Source organism: Zonotrichia albicollis, chromosome 3 (assembly GCF_047830755.1).
Source record: "Zonotrichia albicollis isolate bZonAlb1 chromosome 3, bZonAlb1.hap1, whole genome shotgun sequence".
Lineage (NCBI taxonomy): Eukaryota > Metazoa > Chordata > Aves > Passeriformes > Passerellidae > Zonotrichia > Zonotrichia albicollis.
In genome coordinates, this window is record NC_133821.1 from 27,227,071 (window position 1) to 27,250,355 (window position 23,285).

Below are 23,285 nucleotides of genomic sequence, written 5' to 3' on the forward strand. Positions count from 1 at the left end.
GAGGGTAGGTTGGGGGTTTTTTCAGTATTGGAAAGAAGACATTTCCTCCCATGAGTTTTCCTTGGCTGTTCAATATTTAATACAGATACTCAAGCAGAGCTTTTAGATTACCTAATGCTCTGTTTCATATCAAAAGGTAACACTGATGCAGGTGTAATGCTGCCCTGTAGACTCATAAAATTATGGCAGCTCCAAATTTCTCCTGAACATAATCCTACCAGAATACCAGCACCATGACAACAGATATCACAGCAAAATGCTAAATAGATTTTACTGTCTGTCAACCTCTACCATCTGAAGCATGTATTTACATAAAAGAGACAAAAACATGAAGGGTTTTTTGTCCCGCCATTCTGCCATCTCTCTGTCATAACACACACAAACCTCCCTGCATGGCAGAGAACTGGATGATGAACCTGAAGCCTCCATCTAAGATTTGAGAGAGGATGTCAAGTCTTAGGCATTACATTAATTTATATCATGCTTAGCTCCACAGAAGTCAAAAGTTTTGTATGATTCTGGGATCACTGCTGTGGTGAACTGCAAAAACAGTGCAGTTTTTCCCCTTCACCCACAGGATCAACAACAGGATTACAACAGGGAACTGGTCAAGTGATGGCCCCTTCTTCTCCTGCTGCCCTTCTGCTTTCAGGAGCAAACAAGCTTTCTTCTAAGATGGAAGAAGCATCTTGGGATACCTTCCAAGCTTTTTTTTTTTTTTAACCAGGAAATGTGGGGCATGGAGCAGGAGGAAAAATGCCAAGAATTGCCATTTGAAAAAACCTAATTGTTAATTTCTCTTATTGCTTTACTCCAGGGACAGAATGTTATTTGCATTCAGTAACAGAAGGCTGGAGAAAAAAGTTACACCTCCATAGCAAATACAAAGGTCTGAACAAGGGAAAGCTCCAATGGCTCCTAGTCCTTGTGTCCCCAGAACACTGCATTCCACACTGGCTGGAGAACTATAGAGAACTGAAGAAAACTGGGTTTTCCTGATCTTATCAGGAAGATTTTAATTTCTGCAAAGGGGAAGATTTGTGCTGACACCTAAGAGAGCAAGACAAAAGGCTCCACCTTTAGCCCAGCTCAGACCTGTCACTAATGCCCTGGAAAAGGCCCTGACGATTGACATACATTGTACTGCCATTGCTAAGGGCTGCTGTGCTGCTTCTTCCCAAGCTGTCATCCATCCCCCTTTCTCCCTGTTAAAGAGGAGCCATGGATGAAATATTAAACTCTGGCAGCACTGGACAACCCCTGCCTGGGAGTGGGGCAGAGGGCACTTCTACATTCACAGGTTGCAAGGGTCCAATCACAAGTAAGCTCTGAGATTTCATCCTGGGGCCTTTGGGGTCCAATCTGGCTAGCTCTGGATCCCTGGCCCCACTCAATCTCACGAGGACTAAAGTAAAAGATGGGAGGCGCTCTTTCTCCTCGGGATGACCATCCCATGATTTATTGTGGAACTCCTCTAAGAGGGTCAGGGAGAAGTAAAAAGAGGTCGACTGTGTGATGGTGGGAGATTTTAAACCCAGACAAAGGGGGGTGGAGGAGAGGAGCCACAGCCAATGGGATACAAGTGATGGGAAGGGCAAGGGGAGGAGTAACCTGAGGAGAGACCACCACCACAGGGGCTCTGCGGAAAAACAGAACAAACCATGTGATACAAACATACTATTCAGTGCAAAATACTAAACCCAGTGCAAGTCAGTCACATTAAGGGGGCACATTAAGGATCTCAGGCAAGGAAGGAGATGAAAGATTTTGATTTATTCAATTAAAAGCTAAACCCTCTGCATTTACAACCCCTTTCTTCTCCTTGTTCCATGAGACAAGCAGTTTGGGAGTACTGCTAACCATGGGCACCTGGTTAACTAGTCCTGGAAGAAGCTCCGTATCCACCCTCCTCAGATTCCTGGATCAGCACAGCCAAGTCTCCCTTTCTAATCCCTTTCTGAAATGTAACAACTTACATCACTGGGATGTTTCTTTCCAAAGAAATCATCATCTAAGCGCCAAACTCACTCTCAGTGGAAGATTGTCATTTAACCGTTCCTCCCTCGATACACATATTTATTCTCCCCATAGCAACATAGATCCACTAGCACAGAGATATCAGTAATGGGACTCAGCTCTTCCCTATATATTTGTCATGGCAAATGTTCGACACTGGCACAATGGCAGTGTCCCCATGAGAATACCCTCTCCCTGGTGTCTGCTGAGAGACGTGACCAGGAATAAGCAAAGCAGGCTCCTACTTAGAAATAAAGAAAACTTAATTAACTAAACTACAGAAATGAAAAAAAAAACCACAAGGAAAATGAAAACCTTACAAAAGCACTTTCCTCCTCCTCCCCGCCAAAATTCGTAACGCAATACATTCTCCCAAATCACCAACTCTCAGTCCAGCACCACCCTTTAGAATACTCAATCCTCAGTTCATGAAGAGGAGTCCTTCTTGCACCATAGGCTTCCCCTGGAAACACCTTTGAAACCTCGCATGCTTCCATGTCACTCAGCACCGCCCAGAAAGTCCTTTTGCCATCGTGACATCTTCCTTCCATGCCCAGTGCTCTCACCACTGTGCATGGACCAGAGCTGCTTCTAGGGTTGTCTTTTAAGGATGCCTTGTCTCACTCCAAAAAAAAGGCACAGTCTCTCCTTCGGGACATCTGCCCTCCCAAATTTTTGCACCCCCTGGGGCCGAGGGGTACCCACACTGAACCCTCCTGGTTCTGAGGTACTGCCTCCCCCTAAATGCAGTCTCTGTGTCACAGGAAAAAAAAAAAATTGGTTCCGTCTATGGCCACACAAGAAAAGTCCAGCCAAAAGGCCACTCCATCATCTCTCCCCCCACTCAAGAGTCTCTGCACTTCCCTCGTGGCCCATCCCCTCTTATCTCATCTCTTATCTCTCTTCTCATTCAGCTCCAGGAGGATCAGCATCTTTGCAAGGTTTTTATCATGCAGGAAAAGGGTTAAAAATTTCAGTCTCTGCCTGTCCCAGAGCTCCTGCACTCCCACGCTGCTCTGGCCGGGCACCTTCTCGCCGCACTCTGCCCTTCTCCTCCTGGGCTGGCCGCTATCAAATTCAGACACCAGCTCTCCCTCTCTCTCTCCTGGCGGGGGTGGGGGTGGCTGCCCGATGTCTCTTGGCACTCCTCCACCCTTCCATCCTCAAGATCCGACCTTTTCCCACAGAAGTCCCAAAAGAGCTTGCCAGGGGTGCAGCTCTGGTTTTTAATCCCTGTGTGTTCTCAGAGGTGTGTCCAAACTTCTGTGGCTACACCAGGTGCCAATATTAAAATATGAGCACCTACTGGTAACCACAGCATATCCAAAAAAAAACCTACTTCCTGTCAATGTGAAACCGTGACAATATTATAGCTTCTTTCCTGAGCAGGATTTATCTTGGCAGCTGTGTGGCAAAAGCGACTGTGTGGGAGGAAAATGATTTTATCTAAAACTTGGAAAAACCAAAATAATCTTTGAGAGAAAAAACTATGTTTCAACCATTCTCTTTCGTGGAAGACTATTTCTTAACAGAAAATAATCACCAACAGCAAAAAATACAGAACTATTAATCAAAAAGGTAACAAAATTACCATTAATTTTTTCTTTTATTTATGTGACCACTTTTTAAAATGTTTACATAATAATATAGATGAGACCACAGCTGTATTTATAATACAGGAGACCAGAAGGTAAGTCAGCTTTGAAAGTAACAATTAAACTGTACTGGGTTTGAAGGGCAAGGTTTTAGCAGCAGTGCAGCTGCAGGGCTGGCTTCTGTGAGAAGCTGCTAGAAGCTTCCACCATGCCTGGCAGAGACAAGCCCTGGCAGCGCCAAAGACAGATTGCCACTGGCAAGCCTAGGACAATCAGAAACTGTGGTAATGCCTCTGTGATAACACAATTAAGAAGAAAGAAAAAAAAGTTACTGTGCAGTTGCAATTGCCAGAGAAGAGTGGGGTGAGAACATATGGGAGGAAAAACTCTGCAAACACCAAGGTCAGTGGTAGGGCAGGAGTTACCCCAGGCACCAGAGCTGGGGGGATTCCTCTGCAGCCTGTGGTTCAGACCATGGTGAGGCAGCTGTGCCCTGCAGCCCATGGAGATCCATGGGGCTGCAGAGATCCATCTGCAACCCGTGGAGGAGCTGGGGGTGCCTGAGAAGAGGCTGTGACCCAGTGAGAGGCCCATGGAGAGAGGAGACCACGCTAGAGCAGCCTGTCCTTGAGGGACTGCACACCATGCAAGAGTGACCCCACTCTGCAGTGATTTGGGAGGACTGCTGCCCATGGGATGGACTCACACTGCAGCAGTTTTCAGCAGCTGCTTATGAGATGGACTCAGGCTGGAAGTTTGTGGAGAACTGTCTCCTGTGGGAAGGCCCCTAAAGTGGCATGGAGAAACAATTCCCCCCTGAGCAACCAAAGAAACCACAGGTGATTCAAAGGAATGGGGTTATGGTCAATGAAACTGACCATAACCCCATTCCCTGTCTGTTTACACTGCTGGAGTAGAAGGTAGAGCTGGGAAGGAGGGAGGGGTGAGGGGAAGGTGTTCTTAAGGGTTCATAATCCTGCTCTGATTTGGTTAGTGTAATAAATTCAATTCATATCTCTACCTACAGCCTGTATTGCCCATGATGTTTGATGAATGATCTCTCCCAATCCATATCTCAATACATGAACCCTTGATTATGTTTTCTATTCCCTGCCCCTCTGGGAAGGGGAATGACAGAGTGAACTGGCATGCACATGGCATCATCAGCCACTACAGAAGCAAATCCCATGGCTGTGTTTTCCTTTAACTGTGGTGGAGCACGAGAAGACTCAATTTCCCACCCTGCCTCTACTGTACTAACAAACAAGGCAATATGAAGTGTCTCCGTATTTCTGACTCACCTTTCCAGGGCAATCACATTGATAAACATACCCCTAGCCCTCACTATTAAAAGCAAAGTTTGGTCTTACAGAAGCTAGTATTTCCCCTTACAGGGAAGACTCTCTAAAGGTCCCCTTGGTCTGAGGTTGTGTTGTGACCTGAACTTCTGAAGCTACGGATTTTGACGTCAGTGTAGATACCTGTTTCCACTCTCTCCACGCAGTACATGCTCCTCCATGTCCCACTCAGCTCATGGACTCTTCCACTCCCAGATCACTCAACCATCTCACTGACTCTGGGCTTTTGTTCCAGCCTCTCCCACTTATTCTCTCTTCACATTCACACTGATGCCTGGTCCCATACTACTCTGGCTCCTCACAGCTTTTCCACCGAGGGCCTTTATCCTTGCTGTCACCTCCTCCTAGCTGTCTGTGTCCATGGAGCATGGCAAGGGCTACTTTCCTGTCTGCAGCTCCAGGGAAAAGTAGAGCAGCCCCTTGACTGAAGTCTTCCAAGGACAAAAAAGCCTAATAGCTGACCTTTTGGTCTGAGACATTTCTGCTAAAGGAATAAAGAAATAAATGCATGTGAAATTGCAATTTCACATGAAGAATGCTGGAGATGTTGCTGCAATGCCTTAGCTCATTTAGAATTCCAGCTTAAAGATCTCAAAATAGTAAAGGGAATCCCTCCCCTCCCTGCAATTCATTTGGCACCAAAGGTATGTAAGCTAAAATAACAAAACAGAAGTGCACCTGGAAACCACAGAAATTTACAAATTATGCAAAAGAGTCAAAGCAAAGCTCTCCTGGAAGGTTCTCCATACCTCAAATAATGTAATTTAAACAAAAGAGCTTCCATTTGAAGCAGTTCAGTTCACTGTGGAATTTGCCACCTTGACAGTAAGGATCCCTGAAAGGACAGTACTGACAGCAAAAAGCCTCATGCACCTGCACTTTTTTCTTGAACAGTTCAATAGGACAACACACTATGTGACAACACTACATGTACCTTCATCCACTGCCAGTACTGCTCCAGGCTTCAGCAATATGAATCTATTAAATAATGTTAAAACCATTGTATTTGAGAGGGTTCTCCAAAACAAAGAATAGTTCTTGCTGGACTTCTAGAAATTCCATTTCCACCTCCTTGACTGCAGTGATGTTTATCACACAACTGCCGTAATGTTTGTAGCATAGCTCCAAAAGATTTTGGTTCAAACATACAGTAAATTTTACACAACAAAGCATTTTTGAGCATTTTAAAAGACATGCAGATCATGGAAATGATGCAGTAACCTGTCTGCATAGTGCTGCAACATCTGTCTTAGACTCCTGAAAAGCTGACATGGATCCTCAAGGGACTTCCTTGATTAAAAAACATTAATTAATTGAGTGAACATCTGTGCTGTTTTCCAGCTAGTAACTAAAATTAGCTGGGCATTGTAACCTCCTTAAAAGTGAGAAGCATACAGAATAAGTGCAGTCCACTTTCTCACATTTGGGTAGGGCCAAGCAACTTTTTGCAGCAGCATTTACCGTAATGGTTCCTGAGTGATTTTCTAGCCTTTTGGTGGTAGTTTTCTTCCTCGCTAGCCTGAAAACAGGAACATTTTATTCTTGGCTTCACACATTAACATATTAACCATGACAGTGCTAACATTTGTTGCTAAGTAAAATTGATTGTAAATGGTCTAGAAAGCTGCCATTACATTTAGAAATTGCTTTTAGAGTTTGAAATTAAATACTGTCAATACAACTCATGTTTCCATTTATAGACAAATTTGACAGGAATTTTTATGGCTTCACATAGAAAAGAAGAAGGAAGACAAGACTAATTTTTTAATTGCTCTCAAACTGTATTACATAAAGTAACTGGCCTATATGGTATCATAAGAGCTCAAGGACTATTCAACAGGACAGGCTAGATGAGAAAATGTCATTTTACACATGGAGATGAAACATTGCTTCATCCCCCTTCCATTTTCCAGTGCAAACCATGAAGTCAGAATTCACCCAGGCTCATCCTTTTTCTCATATTGCAGATATTCTCAGTTATTTAAACACAGCTTTATTCCCTGAAATCAAAGGAGGGAGCCACTGACATGCAGTAGCACAATGAGGTGGACATTATCAGGAAAAATGAGATTTCACGGCATGTGACAGAAGCCAACTGCAAGTATAGAAACTGCAAGTATCAGATAACTACAAAAGGGACCATCTCTGAAAGAGAAGGCAGATTCACTTAAGCTGCTCTTAACAGCAGTGCAGACACTTAGTCTAGAGGTATCAATGGAAGAGCCAGTCTGGAATTAGTACAGGAGTACTCAGACATTAGGCTGCAGTGAGAATTGGTGGTTTCCTACAAATATCATAGGTATTTGTAAAATTTTCAGAGACTTACAGAAATATTTATTTCCAAAGAGCATATGTAATGACTCTGACTTGTGTGCTTTTTCTCTTAAATTTCCTCATGCATTTTCTCATAAGTGACTTTACAAGATTGGGTGGTCCAGGGACAGGAAACACCTCAGGACATTTGCTTTAGTATCCACTAATTGTAGATTTTCCACAGTGATTTACTTTCTGATCTCTACTTAGTAAACCAAACAATGGAAGCCTGTGAATTTCTGTTCAAGGCAGGTTTGACACATCTCTGCCTTGTAATCCCTCATGCGTATGTTTCTCTTTAGAGAAGGGGACCAGGAAGAGGTACCCTAGAGTACCCAACTACTAGCATCCTGGGATAGAGCAATGGAGCAGGCAGCACCTGGAACCTATCTGGTTCCCTCACATGGCTCTCAACTACAGAAGTGACCAGCCATGGGCAACCTAATTGGACCTGGAATCACTTGAAATTTCTGTAGAAGCAGGAAAGTTAAGCTGGGAATTCATCAGATCTTTCTTGCTCTAGCATCACAACAATTATGATCTTATTTTACCTATTTTTCTCTTCTTCTCAAGTGTTTCATTGTCACAGGTGTTACAGTAACACAAATCTGGCAATCACATTCTGTCTGGAATAAAATGGTTTCACACTCTTCACCACTCTTCACAGTGCAGTGAATTGACATCTTAATGAAGGACTAAAAAATAATCTATTTGCTGTCAGATATCACTCCTTAGGCCGACCTACTTTCTTTGGGCAGTAAATATACTTTTTGTGCTACCTGGTCCAACTTCAGCCCAGTATCAAACCAGTGCATATAAGGAAAAAGAATTTGTCAGTGCCAGCTCATAGCTTTCTGCAAAAGGGACCGCCTTTTCCTGTCTGAGAGGTTTATGCTTCTGAAAACTAAGCAGACCATTAACAGACTGCAAGCAAGAGCCTCTAAAAGAACTACTCAAGTTTGACAGCTTACACTTTCCTAGTAACTGGTATTATACTATTCCCTGAGAAGCAAGGAATCTATGGCAGTTGCTAAGAAAGTGCCACCATTCATACCACAAGGTATTCAGAGCTGAATAACCCATGGGTAGCAGGATTCATGGAGAGGACAACCAGGAGATGCACCTCAGATGTCTTCTCCCCACATTACAGAGTGCACAGGGATGTCCTGGAGACTATGGCATCACTGAGTCTTACTGGAGAGAGGACACATCTCAGAGAACGTATGACTACTTCTAACAGTGAAATAAAAATAAAAGCTGAGGCTATTTGGGAAGTGTATGCATACAGAAGTGTCATGGTTTGAGCCTGGCACAGAGCCAGTGCCCCCCATGAAAATGCCTCACCCTGGTGTCTGCTGTGAGATGTGACCAGGAATAAGCAAAACAGGCTCCAACTTAAACATAAAGGACACTTTATTACTTAAACTACAGGAAAATAGGGAAAGACCATAAGGAAAAAGAAGAAAAGAATTGAAAACCTTACAAAAAAAAACCATTTTCCTCCTCCCCACCACCTGACTTTCCCAATCCAATACATTCTCCCAAAACACCCGGTACGACACTTTAGTATACTCAAACATCAGTTCATGAAGAGGAAAGGAGTCCTTCTCTTTCCATAGGCTTCTCCTGGAAACACACTGAAACCTCGTGTGCTTCTCTGTTACTTCGGCACCGCCCGGAAAAAAAAGTCCTTCTGCCGCTTGTAACATCGTCCTTCCATGCCCAGTGCTCTCACCACTGAGACATGGACCAGAGCTGCTTTTAGGGTTGTCTTTCAAGGATGCCTTGTCTCACTCCAAAAAGGCACAGTCTCTGCTTTTGGGACATCTGTCCCCCCCATATTTTTCCAACCCCCTGGGGCCGGGGGTTCCTCACGAAGAGCCTTCCTGGTTTTGAGGCACTGCCTCCCCCTAAATGCAGTCTGTGTCACAGGAACAACTGAGTCTATAGCCACGAGAAAAGTCCAGCCAAAAGGCCACTCCAAATCATCTCTCCCCATCCAATCATCTCCACATCTCATCTCTTATCTCCCTTCTTATTCAGCTTCGAGGAGGATTAGCATTTTTGCAAGGCCCCAATCATGCAAGAAAGGGTTAAAAGTTTTCAGTCTCTGTCGGTCCAGAGCGACTCCCACGCACGCTGCCCACACGCTGCCGCTCCGGCCGGGCACTCTCCCTCCTTCTCCTCCTGGCTGCTCTCCTGGGGGGGGGGGGGGGGGGCTGGCTGCCCGAGGGCTGACTCTCTGGGATCTTCCACCCTTCCATCCTCGAAGCCCCCCGAAGCCCCCTCAACCCCATCTCTGTCCAGGCCCCGGGCCTACCGCATGGCCGGCCCCTCCCCCGCCCAGCAGCAGCGGGCTGGGCGGGGGAAGAGATCTGACCTCTTCGCCCGACGATGTCCCAAAGAGGGAGTTCCAAGGGCAGTGCCCTGCTTTTAACCCCTGTGTATTCTCGGAGGTGTGTCCAAACCCCACTGGCCACACTGGACGCCAGTCTCAAACCCAAAACCTTCATTGGTTTGACCACAGCTTCCCAGAATTCCCACTCCTTCCTGGTCAAACCACGACAAGAAGCCAGCAAGCTTAAAACAAGCATTGGGGAAAAAACCCCATAATCATAGCCATAGATCTGATCATCACCCTGATCACATAAAAAAATGGTCTGTGTAACAAAGAAAAAACACTTACCCTGGAGTCCTTTTCCAGACGAATTTTGTGTTGAAGGCTGCGTCTTCTCCTGGCTTTAGCAAGACCATTGTGATAAAAAAAGTATCCAGATTCTAAAAAAGGGAGCTGAGGAAGAAGAGAGGAAAAAAAAATAATGGAGCTATTGGCTGTTAATAAGAATGACAAAAAAACTTTTACCTGTGAAGTGATTCAGGAATCTACAACAAGACTTGTGAAGAGTAATACCAAAGAGCCCAAATCACTCTTGAGAATGCCACTTTTAAGTTATTTTTGAGAAGTGCACCCAGCAGCATTAAAGTTGTTTGCTACAGGTTTGCAGTGCATAACTTCATTTGGATGCACTTGGTACTCTTTCCACCTTAAATTTAAGGTCAACAGTGTCAATATTTCTGACAGACACCCCAGATCCCAAGAGGAAGCATTTCTTATTTCCTGAAAAAGCCAGAATACAAGAACAAAATTAACTGCAAAAGATTTGAAACTCCAGAGAGCATCTCTCACCAAAAGAGCCTTATATAAATACTTTGCTGAGCTGCTGTAACATACTCAAATTGACACCATAAGATGGAAGGCAGAAAGCAAAGAGAAAGCATATTTCACTTTCAGAAAAATATGATACTTGGAGTTTCTTCTGAGCACCCTGAAATGGAACACACAAAGTGTATTAGGAAAACAGCTCAGTGCTCAGGTGGGAACAGTGTTCTGCACCTTTAATGTCCAAGACATTTAAGGAGCAAGCAAACACCTCTGGAGGGTTTCCCAACATTAAATGCACTTCTCAGGACTGGCAGAGAGCAACTGGAAGGCTCACAGACATTTAGCTTTTAGAAGGCTAAAAGACATAGTGTTAGGAGAACACATGGCATTTCCAGCACTTAATTAGGAAGCTCCACTTGAATCGCAAGTGATCAGTTCTTTCCCCATTTGAACTTATTAGGTACACTCTAGTTGAACATTTAAATCTAAACAACTAACTGCACATTTTTAAACTAAGCTAGTCGTTGTAAAAGTTGGAAAAAATGGTTAGGAAGTTACACATTAATGCTATGAATGCTTCAACTTCAAAGGTTTGACTACCCTGCCTGTAAAATACCTTTCTAAAAGAGATATTCTAGAACAGCTATGACAGCCTGTTCCTTTCCTTTTTATTATCTGTACTTCATGATAACATAAACATCTTAGCAGGAGATCAAAGTTCTTTACTGAAATACCAAGGATGACGTCTAGATAGAAAAAATGTTGAGAAAACCTGGGCTGAATACAGGTAGCGGCATCATGCTGCCATAAAACAGATTCTGTTCCTGTATACACATATATACAGTGCATAAATATAAATCACCTTCTATGAAATTACTTCCTGTTTCAGTCAATCTATCACTATATCTGGTACACTTCCACAAACATACTTTACTATACATGGAAAGCAGAGTGGGAACAGAAGATGGTGAATTCTGAAAGTCTAAAATCTCGTAATTCCAAAAATGAGTAAGCAAGTTTGGATTTTCTTTTTCTTCAAAGTATTTCTTTGTGTTAATTGAAACATTTACTATCAATGAAATGAAAGCATTTAATTTTCATGTTAAAATTCCACTCTGTATGATATATAAGCATGAAGTAACTTTTTAAAAAAATCAAAGCATTCTGCTCCGATAAAAAAGACCTCTTTTAAAGTGTTTATGAAAAGTTAAGGAGATTTCATCAAAATCATTATGGTTCCCTGGAGCTGATCTGCATGGCTGACTGGGAAGCTTTTCTGGGTGAATAATCAGAGTATTTAGCTTCAGCTCCACACACTTGTGAAAAATACAACAGATGAGGTAGAAGGAGAAAGAAGACTATGAAACCTCACAGTAAAGGCCAGCAAAGTCTCCTGCACTTTGTACATATCCTCAGAGTCAGAGCTATTGTGCTGGTTTGACCAGGAAGTGGAATTCTGGGATGCTGTGGTTCAACCAATGGGTGCTCAGATTTTGACATTGGCACCTCATGTGGCCAGTGGGGTTTGAACACACCTCTGAGAACACACAGGGGTTAAAATCAGAGCTTCCTCGCTGGGAGTTTCCCTTGGGACTTCAAGGCAAAGAGGTTGGATCTCCCTTCCCCCATCAGCTGCTGCTGCTGGGCAGGGGAGGGGCAGCCCTGCGGTAGGCCTGGTCCTGGACAGAGGTGGAGGTGAGGAGGCTCTTGAGGACGGAAGGGTGGAGGAGCATCGGGCAGCCACCCCGCCACGCCAGGAGAGAGAGAGGGAGAGCCGGCGACAGAATGTGATAGCAGCTGGCCAAGGAGGAGAAGGGGGCAGTGCAGCGAGAAGGTGCCTGGCCAGAGCAGCGTGGGAGTGCAGGAGCTCTGGGACAGGCACAGACTGAAATTTTTAACCCTTTTCCTGCATGATGGAAACCTTGCAAAGATGCTGATCCTCCTGGAGCTGAATGAGAAGAGAGATAAGAGATGAGATAACAAGGGATAGGCCCGAGGGAAGTGGAGAGACTCTTGAGTGGGGGGAGAGATGATGGAGTGGCCTTTTGGCTGGACTTTTCTTGTGTGGCCATAGACGGAACCATTTTTTTTTCCTGTGACACAGAGACTGCATTTAGGGGGAGGCAGTACCTCAGAACCAGGAGGGTTCAGTGTGGGTACCCCTCGGCCCCAGGGGGTGCCAAAAATGTGGGGGGCAGATGTCCTAAAGGAGAGACTGTGCCTTTTTTTTGGAGTGAGACAAGGCATCCTTAAAAGACAACCCTAGAAGCAGCTCTGGTCCATGCACAGTGGTGAGAGCACTGGGCATGGAAGGAAGATGTCACAATGGCAAAAGGACTTTCTGGGCGGTGCTGAGTGACATGGAAGCACGCAAGGTTTCAACGGTGTTTCCAGGGGAAGCCTATGGGGCAAGAAGGACTCCTCTTCATGAACTGAGGATTGAGTATTCTAAAGGGTGGTGCTGGACTGAGAGTTGGTGATTTGGGAGAATGTATTGCGTTAGGAATTTCAGTGGGGAGGAGGAAGAAAGTGCTTTTTGTAAGGCTTTAATTTTTTTTCCCTTATAGTTTTTTCCCCTCTTTTTCTTGTAGTTTAGTTAATAAAGTTTTCTTTATTTCTAAGCTGGAGCCTACTTTGCTTATTCCTGGTCACATTTCACAGCAGACACCAGGGAGAGGGTATTCTCATGGGGACACTGGCATTGTGCCAGGCCTAAACCACGACAGCTATGAAAGTTCAAATTCTGTCTTGGTTTAGATAACTGTTTTAAAAAGCAGATTTACACTTAAACTTCTATCTGACATCTTTACCTACTGGGTGATCAGGCATTTACATAATCCAGAGTTTGGTAATAGTTCTGGCTCTCCAGGAAAAGGCCCCTTCCCCCACACTTAATACATTACTCTATGCCTGAAAAACATGTAGGGGAAAAACAATCAAAATAGGCAGATTACAAGTTACAGCTTGAATACCATCCTTTGCTGTCTGTGGCCCAATTAGTCTTCTAATTCTCTCCATTAAATCAAGCTACTTTTCTTACTTTCATTTTAGTATCAACCATTAAAATCAAATGCAGTCAAATATTGATCTTGATATTCTTCCTTTAAGGATTAGACTAAGCAATTCTGAACATATCTGGAAATATATAATAACAGATATTTGCTGTTTATTTTCCATATAAGGTTAGTCTCTAATACTTCTTAGCAGGAAGCAATATTGCATATAGTAACCTTTTAAAGCTGGTGTATTCAAGTTTGACCATAAGCAACTACAATTAGTACAACAATGACTAGATTTATGGACAAAGTAATAAGATTGACTAAGATTATTCCACTCTTTCCACAGTTATCCCAGTAATCTTTGAGGAACTTGGATATTTTACGATTCACATGGTTTTTCACACCAGATCAATCAAACCCAGAGGGAGACACCTAGGAAGGCAGCTCAGTAAGGCAATACCTGAAAGATTGTGATACAGCACTGGTGATTGTGAATAATTAATAGCAGAAACCAAGCAATTTTCAGGAAGAATCTAAACCCTGCAGTAAATCCTTGAAATCAATGAACATACATTTGGGAGAAATCAGACACCAGGGAAAGGGCCTAAAATGTCAAGCTTTGAAGAGGATTTTCCACTAAGATCTGTGAATACAAGGAATGATTGAAACTTCCAATTATGAGGGACTCCTACTACCAGGCCAGTAACTTATTGGTCCCAACCAAATGGAGGACACAGGCAGCTCACAGGAGGATTTACATTCCCATTATCATCTACTCCAGTAAATGTCTTTTGATTTGGAGCTATAGCCAAAGAGCAAATAGTGCTATATAACACAAATAAACAGTGCAAATACTGAAATGAAATTAAAACAGATCTCCTGTACATAAAGACTTTGAAGTGTCATCAACAGTATCTGCTCTGTAATCTTGTAGCTGTAAAGCTGGAATTGTTATGGAGTAAAATTACTATTCTGGCAGCAGCAGCAGGCTCAGCATGTACCATGGAACAATAATGCACTCAGCCTCGTGGCTCAGGTCCTTTTTGTAAGACAAAAGCACATCTTCCTGCCCTCAAAAAAAAATTAGCAGTTAAGTAAGATAACTAATTACTGGAAATACTTTAACATTCAGGTGAGGAGGATTATTTAGAAATAGGCCTAGTTATTGCCTTGATGTATAAATATTGTCCATTACAAGGCACAACTGCCAGAATCTCAGGAATTACAAGCACTTCATTACTTGCAATATTTGTATAACAGTACTGGTGGAAAATGCATATGAGCAAAACCAGAATCACAAATACAAAACAGCAAACAGAGCAAAACATTTTATATCCACCTGTCTCCTTCTTTTCTTCATATTTGCAGCCTCCTTGTGGTTATTAATAACACTTTCTGGAGCAAAAATGAAATGTCTTTAACCCTCTTCCTGAAGAATGTGGACCAGAAAATAACTTTTAAAAATTCAGTGATCAACTAAATGCAGCAAAGAAAAACTCTTTCAGTGGAAGAGGCTTAACTCAAAAATCAAAATAGACTTGATGATCTTAGGGTCTTTTCCACCCTTAACAATCCATGATTCTATGAAGACTGCCAAGATGCACCATTTGGTACAGAAAGAAGAAGAACAAGTTTCAAACTGTCCACAGTTTTAGCACTAATACATCTGAGGTTTCTTACCTGTCCTCAGGCTACTGCTGAATCACAGAGGTTGAGGTGTAATTATTACTGAAATAAAAATGAGTAAGTTTAATTCATGGTTCCCAACCATTTTGCACTCTTCTCCTTACAAGTCTTTCCCCAGAAAGAAAAGGGAGTGAATCTGTGCTGCCCTAGATGCCACTGCTGGGAAGATGTGCTGTAAACATGCAGCTACAATTCTTCCCTGCCAGGCCCAAGCATTGCTCCTGAGAGATGCCATTCCCTGGTACTAAAAGGGAGAAAAAGACAGTCCACTGCTGAGCCCTCAACTGCTTTGAGAAGGAAAAATCAGGTATAAAGTAGCCTGTTTCTCAGAGACACCTAGGATGATCCAGGATGGGGCAGCACATAGAGACAGTACCCCAGAGCTGATGGCTCCCATCCCATCTTGTCTACCTGACAAAATCAAACTGCTCTTCTTTCTTAGTCTTGCCTTGAACAATATGCACAGTGACACCAGTTGCAGTTTTCGCTGCCACAAAGCAAAGAAAATCAATATCAGCTGCAAAGCAGTGCAGAAGTTTAAAAAAAAAGCCACAGAAAGACTAAAATCAGATACTGTTCCTCATTCTAAAACTGCAGCAAGTGAGACCACCTTGAGCAGAAAACAAGCATCAGCATCTCCTGACCAGAAAAGCCCAGCTAGCAAAGGTATTATGAAGCAGCAATAATTTTTTAAGAAAATTCCCAAGTCAAATTAAGCTGCCAGTGGCATCAATATTTTATCTGGCTCTCAGGGAGAGGTCCAGCATTCACTGTCTGTCACTAGTTTTAAGAGGTCATATAGAATACAAAAAAAACATGAACATTGGTTCCAAGGCTTATCTTTAATATAAAATTTTTCTGGCTCCTTGTCTTTAACATTGCATTCTACTGGCTCACTACAGAGCCCTACATACATTATGGTGCCCAGAAAAAGCTTAGGAACAACCTGGATTGCCCCCTCTTATTTTAACGGGAACTACCTCTGCCCAGCCTTCCCATACTGCCTTTCACACTAACGCAGAATACCTACAGCACTCTGCTAACTTATGTGCATAATTTCCAATGATTTCTCCCCAATACTGTAATATTCTAAAATCAGTTTACTTTAATCTTTTGTTAAGGTTCCTCTCCCAAATTACTAATGGGGACAATAGTCTGCAACAACTTTCTTTTGAGCAAAATCATTTATAAATACAAGAAGGGCAATTTATAGCAAGTTATCACCTTCTCTGGTCACCTAAATCAGCATAAATGGATCTGTCAGTGAATGGCATTCACAGAAAGCACTCACACAGCCAGGCTGACACAGACCCTCCTTAGAGCTCCTTGCCTGCCTTAGTATGAATATGTGGCCATGGATGTGAGAGTTCAAACACTGGTGCTAAAGGAAAAAAATATATACCCATCCCCCAAATAATAATTTAATATTTTTCTTTCTTTAAAGAAGTATTACACAAAACATTTCTCCCCATGGAGTCCAAGCACTGCCCAAGCTTATCCCTCCTGACTTTGAAAGGAACCATAAACTGGCATAGGTGAGCTCCTTCATCCCATTACTGCTCAGTAATTACACCAACAGAAAATATATAGAAAATAAATAGAAATAAATAGAAAATAAACCCAGTACAAATAAATGTATTTGGAGCCTTTGCAGGCCCCACAGGCCTCACACCTTCAGTTACCATTGTAAGTGAAGTACAACAAAGTACCTCATAGCAGAAATTAGAAACCTTTTTGAAACCTTTTCATCCCAGTTTCACCAAGAACTGAGGATGCTTATAAATATTCAATAATCATTTTTAAACTCTCTTGTTCTAATTTTTGCCCGCCCCAATTAGCATTAGAAATTATTTTACCTTTAAATACATAAATGGGAGCTAAGTCTGAAGTCAAAAACACTCACTCACTTTAAGGATAAGGGCCATGTAAGGGAAGAGCCAGCTAGAAACACAGGCGGCCTCAGGCACCGAAATGACACAGAACAAAGCACAAACACGAAAGGATTAATTCAAACATTGGTAGAGAAATGTGAAATAACACAGAGGACTAAAGCTGCACCAGAGATTACCCAACATTAAATCCAGTCTACTGCGTCCCCATGGCCCCAGGCAAGGATTCCCACTTGCTCATTTGTGTGCTATAATTGTGCTGAAGGCACAAAATAAGGATTTCCATTGTAACCAGAGTTCTGCACAAGCTCCTCAGCCCCAAGGACTGGCACAGTCAGGCCCAGGTGCGAGTGCTATGATTCAGTCTTCCAGCTCAGTTCTCCTTGTACCTGTGTCCTAGCCAGCTGCCTCCACCAAAGTCTAATCTGCTTCTCTTGGCAAATCTGGCAGGTGGAGGTGTTACAGCCATAGCTTCAACACTCCCAGAAGGTACATTTCATATGCAAACATCATAAGATCATCCTTGTGAAATCAATTTAGTAACACAAAGTGAAAATTTCTCTTACAAATTAATTCATAAATGCTTGTCTTAGACATTTTCATGTGTTTTCAGCTCTGTTTCATATAAATATCCAACCATCTTTTAAAGGAATCAGCAACTGGTGGTGGGAGTAAGAAGGGACCAAGACTAACTAGACAGATACAAAATTCAATGGTAATATTTTAACACACATGATAACAAGACCACTTGCTAGTGTTATTTAGAATAGTGGGTATTCTGTAATAACACAGCAACACTGCTTAGAAAGTTCTCTTACATCCTCTCAAGCCAGCAGAAGTCATTTCCAATGGTTTCTCAAAGGTTTCCTCATCTCCACAGCAAAATATTTTCTCCTCTAGAAACAGTGTAAAGTCAAAAGTGATGTCCAAAGAATTTGTAGAATATGTACCTTATGATTTTATTTTATTCAAAAGGATAAAACAAAGCCTTTTGTCTAATCCCTCTTGCATGCAGCAAGAACAAGGTTAAACAGTCTCCTCAATAGCTGGACATGAGGTGTTTAATAAAAAAAAGTAAATGGAAGAAACTTAACCGGTTGTGGACTGCGTTTACAATTACATGTCAAATCTGTCCGCATGGAATTCATCTGAATGCCCCGCACAATTCATGGCAAAAAAAAAAAAAGGCTCTTTCAAAGCATGATCCATCTCACTTCTCTGAGGTGGCCTTGTTAGAATACAAGCAGAGCTGAGCCCCAGGAGCTCTTCTACTCTGAAGTCTGTAAGAGAAGCACTGCTGTTCAGGTAGATCAATTCTGATGTTCAATGGCTACTGTCATTTTCTCATCAGTTTTGTTGTTTGATTACCCCACCCAGTGTTTCCAAGCACTTACAAAACACTGCTTCATAGGTTTGGTTACAAGTTTGTGATACTAGGAATTTGATCTGCAATTGAATGAATCACACAGGTGTAAGGTTTTACTGATCTGTATCATTGTTAGGTTTGTCACTGAAGAGCTCCATCCTGCAAGCACATCAAGTCATCAGTGACAATACTCTGGATTTGCTGATAGTTTTATCAGTGAACTGAAGAAGTCATTTGACACTTTAAAAATGGCTATTCTAATTTATAGGAAAGGATCTGTGCAGTTTATAGACTTTTATCTGTTATTCCCCAGTAACTGTAAACACCATTATCAAGTCTACCACATGCCCTGTGGAAAGCAGGATACCTCCCAGATTTTGAGGAGAATGTTGCTTATACACTAGACCTCAAATTGGACTGTCTGGGTTAATCCAGATTGTCATTACCAGGAGTAGGTGATTATTTATGTTTGGCTGACAGGCTGAAATAAAGGCTGAACAATCATCATTATATCCTCGTACATAAATGGGGTGGCTGTGGGTGTGTGAGCAAGAAAAGCACCTCAGTCAAGCCCTGGGAACAAGAAAAAATTCTGGAGTTCAGTACCAAAAAAGTCACTGGGAGCATCTACCAACTGTGTTGTCATTTTTAGCAGCAACAAACGACCACTGGGAAAAGGAGGAAACCTCTTCAATCATTCAGCTACACAATTCCATTACAACCACACAAAGATCAGCTAAACACACACATAATTTAGAATAATTAAGTAAATAAGATTTCATGAGAAGGTGAATCCATCAAATTTTCTTAAAGCAAGTATGTGTTACACATAATTTTTTTACACAAATTGGGAGAATTTTACCATCCCATTAAAACAAAACAAAAACACTTCCACCCAATAAAAACAAAACAATAACAAAGGAATACAACAAAATAGAATAAACAAACACACACACCCCCAAACCTAAACAAACAAAAATGAGAAGACAAACAGAAATCAGATTCCAGACATTCTTTAGAGATAATTAGTCAGTACTTGACCCAGTTAATTAGCCATAACTCATTTAGTCTGAGGCAGTCATGCTGTAAGAATAAAGGGAGGAAAAAGGATGGTAATCCAGAAGTGGCTTTGCCAGGTCTATATTTTATTAACAAAAATGAATAAAATTTTGGCTCTAAGTACCTGTCTCCTGCTTGGAGCTGTACCTCAAGGTATCCTGTCACTTTTTTGATGTTCTGCTGTGTTTTCAAAGCATCTCTCAAGATGCTAATATTGTGTGTAAGTTTACACACCTCAAACGACCTTCTCTCCAAGGTCATTCAAACCATGACCATTTCCTTTGCTATTTCCCTCTCTGCTCTTGCTTAACATGGTAGCAACTCTGCTCTAGGACAGAGCCAGAACTAAATTTCCAAAGACACGAGTTTCAGTATCTTCTTATATTAGGAGAATCTTTAACAATTAGAGCAGTAACATTCTTGTTTCAGTTGCCTCCTATGTAAAATGGCATATGCCTATAAGTACTAGTTTAGTTATTTTATTTATTGATAGGATTCACTTAATTAATGTTTGCACAGCATTACAGACTGTGATATGGAACTCTTAAATGTAAAATGCCAAGTGCCATTGCAAACATATATTAATGGGTATATCTACACATGTAATATATCTGTGAGAAATCAGGCACCTCTTTAACAACAAATATTTGTTAAAGGTTGTAATATATTTAAGCAATATTGAGCAGAAATCTCTTCTTCCTATCAGTAGATCTTCCTTAGAAAAAACTCATAAAAAACATTTTGATTCAGTTAGAGTCTGCAAATTTAAATGGCTATGGTATGCCTCTGAGATAGATCAATATTGCTGAAGCAATTAGCACTGCTTATAAAAGGCCACTTTGCCTCACTCCTGATTTACAGCCAACCCATCTCTCCTTTTAAGCATGCAACCAAGCAGGCTGACTACTGTTGTCACACAGGAGCCTGGTGTCACATCAGCTTCAGAAACACAGAGATAAAAGCCATGAGCTAAAGTTTGCTATTTAAACAACAACATTCAGATGCAGCATGCCCCAGACACAAAATGCCAGTACTTAAACTTCACCAATGAAGAAGGGGAAAGACGTTGCTAAACACTAAGATCCTGATTTCCAGTAAGGCATTTGGGCATTATTTTTAAGTCTACATTCATGTAACCAAGTGGCTACATAAACATTTGTGCAAGTGCTTAGCTCATGCAGCATCTAAAAGCAGAGTCAGGAACTTAAACTTGAATGAAGTAGACGGATAAGAACAACTCAGAGCAAAATTAGTTGGTTACTGATAAGAGTTATTCAAGAAGGCACGGATTATGTGAATTACTCTAATGCAAAGATGCTAGCTCTTACTGACACTTTTACAAGATCTGACCACTCTTGCAATTCAAAACCTTTACTCTTTCCTTTTTACTTCATGTCTGTTTAATGCTAGGCTGCCAAGGAAGAGCCAATAGACAGCAAGTGCTTCACAAAGAGGTTTCTGTTATTACAGCACACTGAAAAAGTCTTCCAGTTGCCAGAGAAGCAGTCAGATCCTTCACAAAAATATATGCTTCATGGGAGAGAAGTCCACGGGTTAGAAACAAAACTGCAACATTAAAGGACAGAAGGGTCACACTGTTTCTCTTTTTTTTTTTTTTTTAACATAAGGTAGTATGCTTGAGAAAAGCAGGGGAAGGAAGCCTCAAGAAAAACATTTTCATCAGAGCCAAGAAAAGAAAACATTTTGGAACACTGCTGTTTTCCTTATTTTTGTAAAGTTTCTTGATTCTGCTAGGAGGAAGTCATAGACACTAGCCTCACTACCACAAGATCAGGTCAGAGGCAAATCCTTTACTCACACCACCACAACCTGGAGAGAGCTTCTGTTGACTCTTGACAAAAAAGCATAATGGTCACTTCACAACCAGGAGCAGCTGCTCTGAATGGGATCAAGAGCTCTGTGGTAGACAGAAGAAAAAAAGTATGACTTATACCTAGCAATAATGATGAGGAAGGAAAGCAAACAGCAACACCCAACACCACCCCTTACCCTTCCTCCCAGGGCCTCCCTCACTGACCTTTCAAGCATCTGTGAATTAAATCTTTTACTGCCAATTAATAAATGATGGAAGTCAATTGCTGGCAGAAATTGTTTTCAGTCCAGTATGTGCTTGTATGTTATCTTGCTCCTATGACATTAGTCAAGCAAGAAAAATGTAGGAAAGGAAAATTTTTCATCCTTTAGAGCTTGAAAAACTGGTTTCTCTAGCAACATATAATATATTTTACATGAATAATAACCGTTCAGATAGAAGGGGGGAAAGGGATTTTACAGAATCACACTGTTTTACTCTTCATCAAAAGAAAGAAAAATATCCACTAGCTTTCCTGACATGGTTCTATTCTGAACTATATCTTAATTGTAGGAGAAATTGAATGGTTTTACAGTTAAGAGATGAAAAGTACATTTGCCTGTGAAGTTTGGTGGTTTAAATGGCAATATAAAAATTAAAATGTGGAAATGCTGTCAAGATGATGATGTCATAATCCACAACCACCATTCCATCAATGTTAGCAGCCAATTCTTCCAAATGTGTAAATGTGTTCCAGTTCTGATTTTGAATACTTCACTCAAATTCTGAACTGCCAGTTCCACTTTACAAATGGCTCTAAGTAACTTCTAAACAGCTAAGTTCAACTGAAATACCGTTCTAAAATTAATTGATACAGGGAAGCATAAAGTCCCCATGGGACTGATGGGAATCCAACTGTCATGGTTATAGCTAATTCACCATATTTGGCTGCAGCTAAAAGCCTTAAAAAGAAGCTTTTGCAGCCCTTGGTGTTGCACAGTAGGTGACAGAGGCAGTACTCACCCACAGAGCACATTTCAGAATCACACTCCTCCGTTTCACTGGCTTTTCATAAAAAATGAGTAGGTAGAAAGAAGGATCCTTTGTCATCAGGAAAGGGAAGGCTATATTCCACCTCTTTTACTATGTATACAAGGAAGACTTACCTCTTTGGCTCTAGTTTTGTATCCAACAATCATCTGAAACAGCAAATTTCTCTACATAATGATAATGATAATAATAATAATATTTAAATATATATTTGCTGTGTTTCAGGTTTTCATAGGTTGATTCTTTGGATAAAACTTCTCTGACATATTGCCATCTTATTCATCTTGTAAGCAAATAATTTAGTTCAGTCATGAGTATCTGGGATACATGTGCCAACTGGTTTGATGTAAACACCAAGGTCAATATTACCATTTGCTTTCTGTGGACAAAGTAGTTAAGAATGTAATATTTCCACAGAAGTCTTGTTTAAGAAGGTAGGTAATATAGGACAATGTCCCAGTTCACTCCTTGTGAAAGAGCTGTTACTACCCAATTTATTTATTTATATCACAGTGTATAAATGGAGAGAGTGGCCAAGCTCAAATTTCTTTTTTAAGTCCAAGCTCCCGCTACTTGCCAAACAGAGCCAGCGCAGCTGAGTTACACTGCTGAGCTACTGTCATAAATCTATGACCAAATTGTATTTCACACTGCTTGATAAACCGTGCATCATGGCCACTCAGAACTTCATGCAGTACACACCAAATGCAGCTCTCTCTGGGATGCTGCTTTCTGTCACAAAACACAGCCTGAGCCTGCTGAGCTGAAATTAAATCTCCATTTCAGTAGCACAGGGTTTTTGCCTTTTCAATGAACTCCTGAGAGTTAAATGCAGAGTTTGCCTTGGTTTACAAGAGCAATACACTAGACTTTGACAAATACTCGAGCAGTTCAGCTTCCTCCCACCAGAGGCTATGGATGGATGGAAGTGTTGAGCTGCTCACTGCAATATTTATAGTCGCCATGCAGCAGCATCCT

General features: G+C 41.7%; 1 protein-coding gene across 3 annotated transcripts in view; it reads right to left on the bottom strand.

Moving 5' to 3' along the window:
- PCSK2 (proprotein convertase subtilisin/kexin type 2) overlaps positions 1-23,285 on the bottom strand; it is a 109,564-nt gene that overhangs the window by 79,372 nt on the left and 6,907 nt on the right. For 2 of the 3 annotated variants that reach the window (XM_026798493.2, XM_005496050.4), the window contains exon 2: positions 9,969-10,073. The exons of the other annotated variant lie outside the window; for it this stretch is intronic. In XM_026798493.2, coding sequence (XP_026654294.1) covers positions 9,969-10,073 — 105 coding nt within the window. The remainder of the gene's footprint in view (positions 1-9,968; positions 10,074-23,285) is intronic. 3 annotated transcript variants of the gene reach the window in all.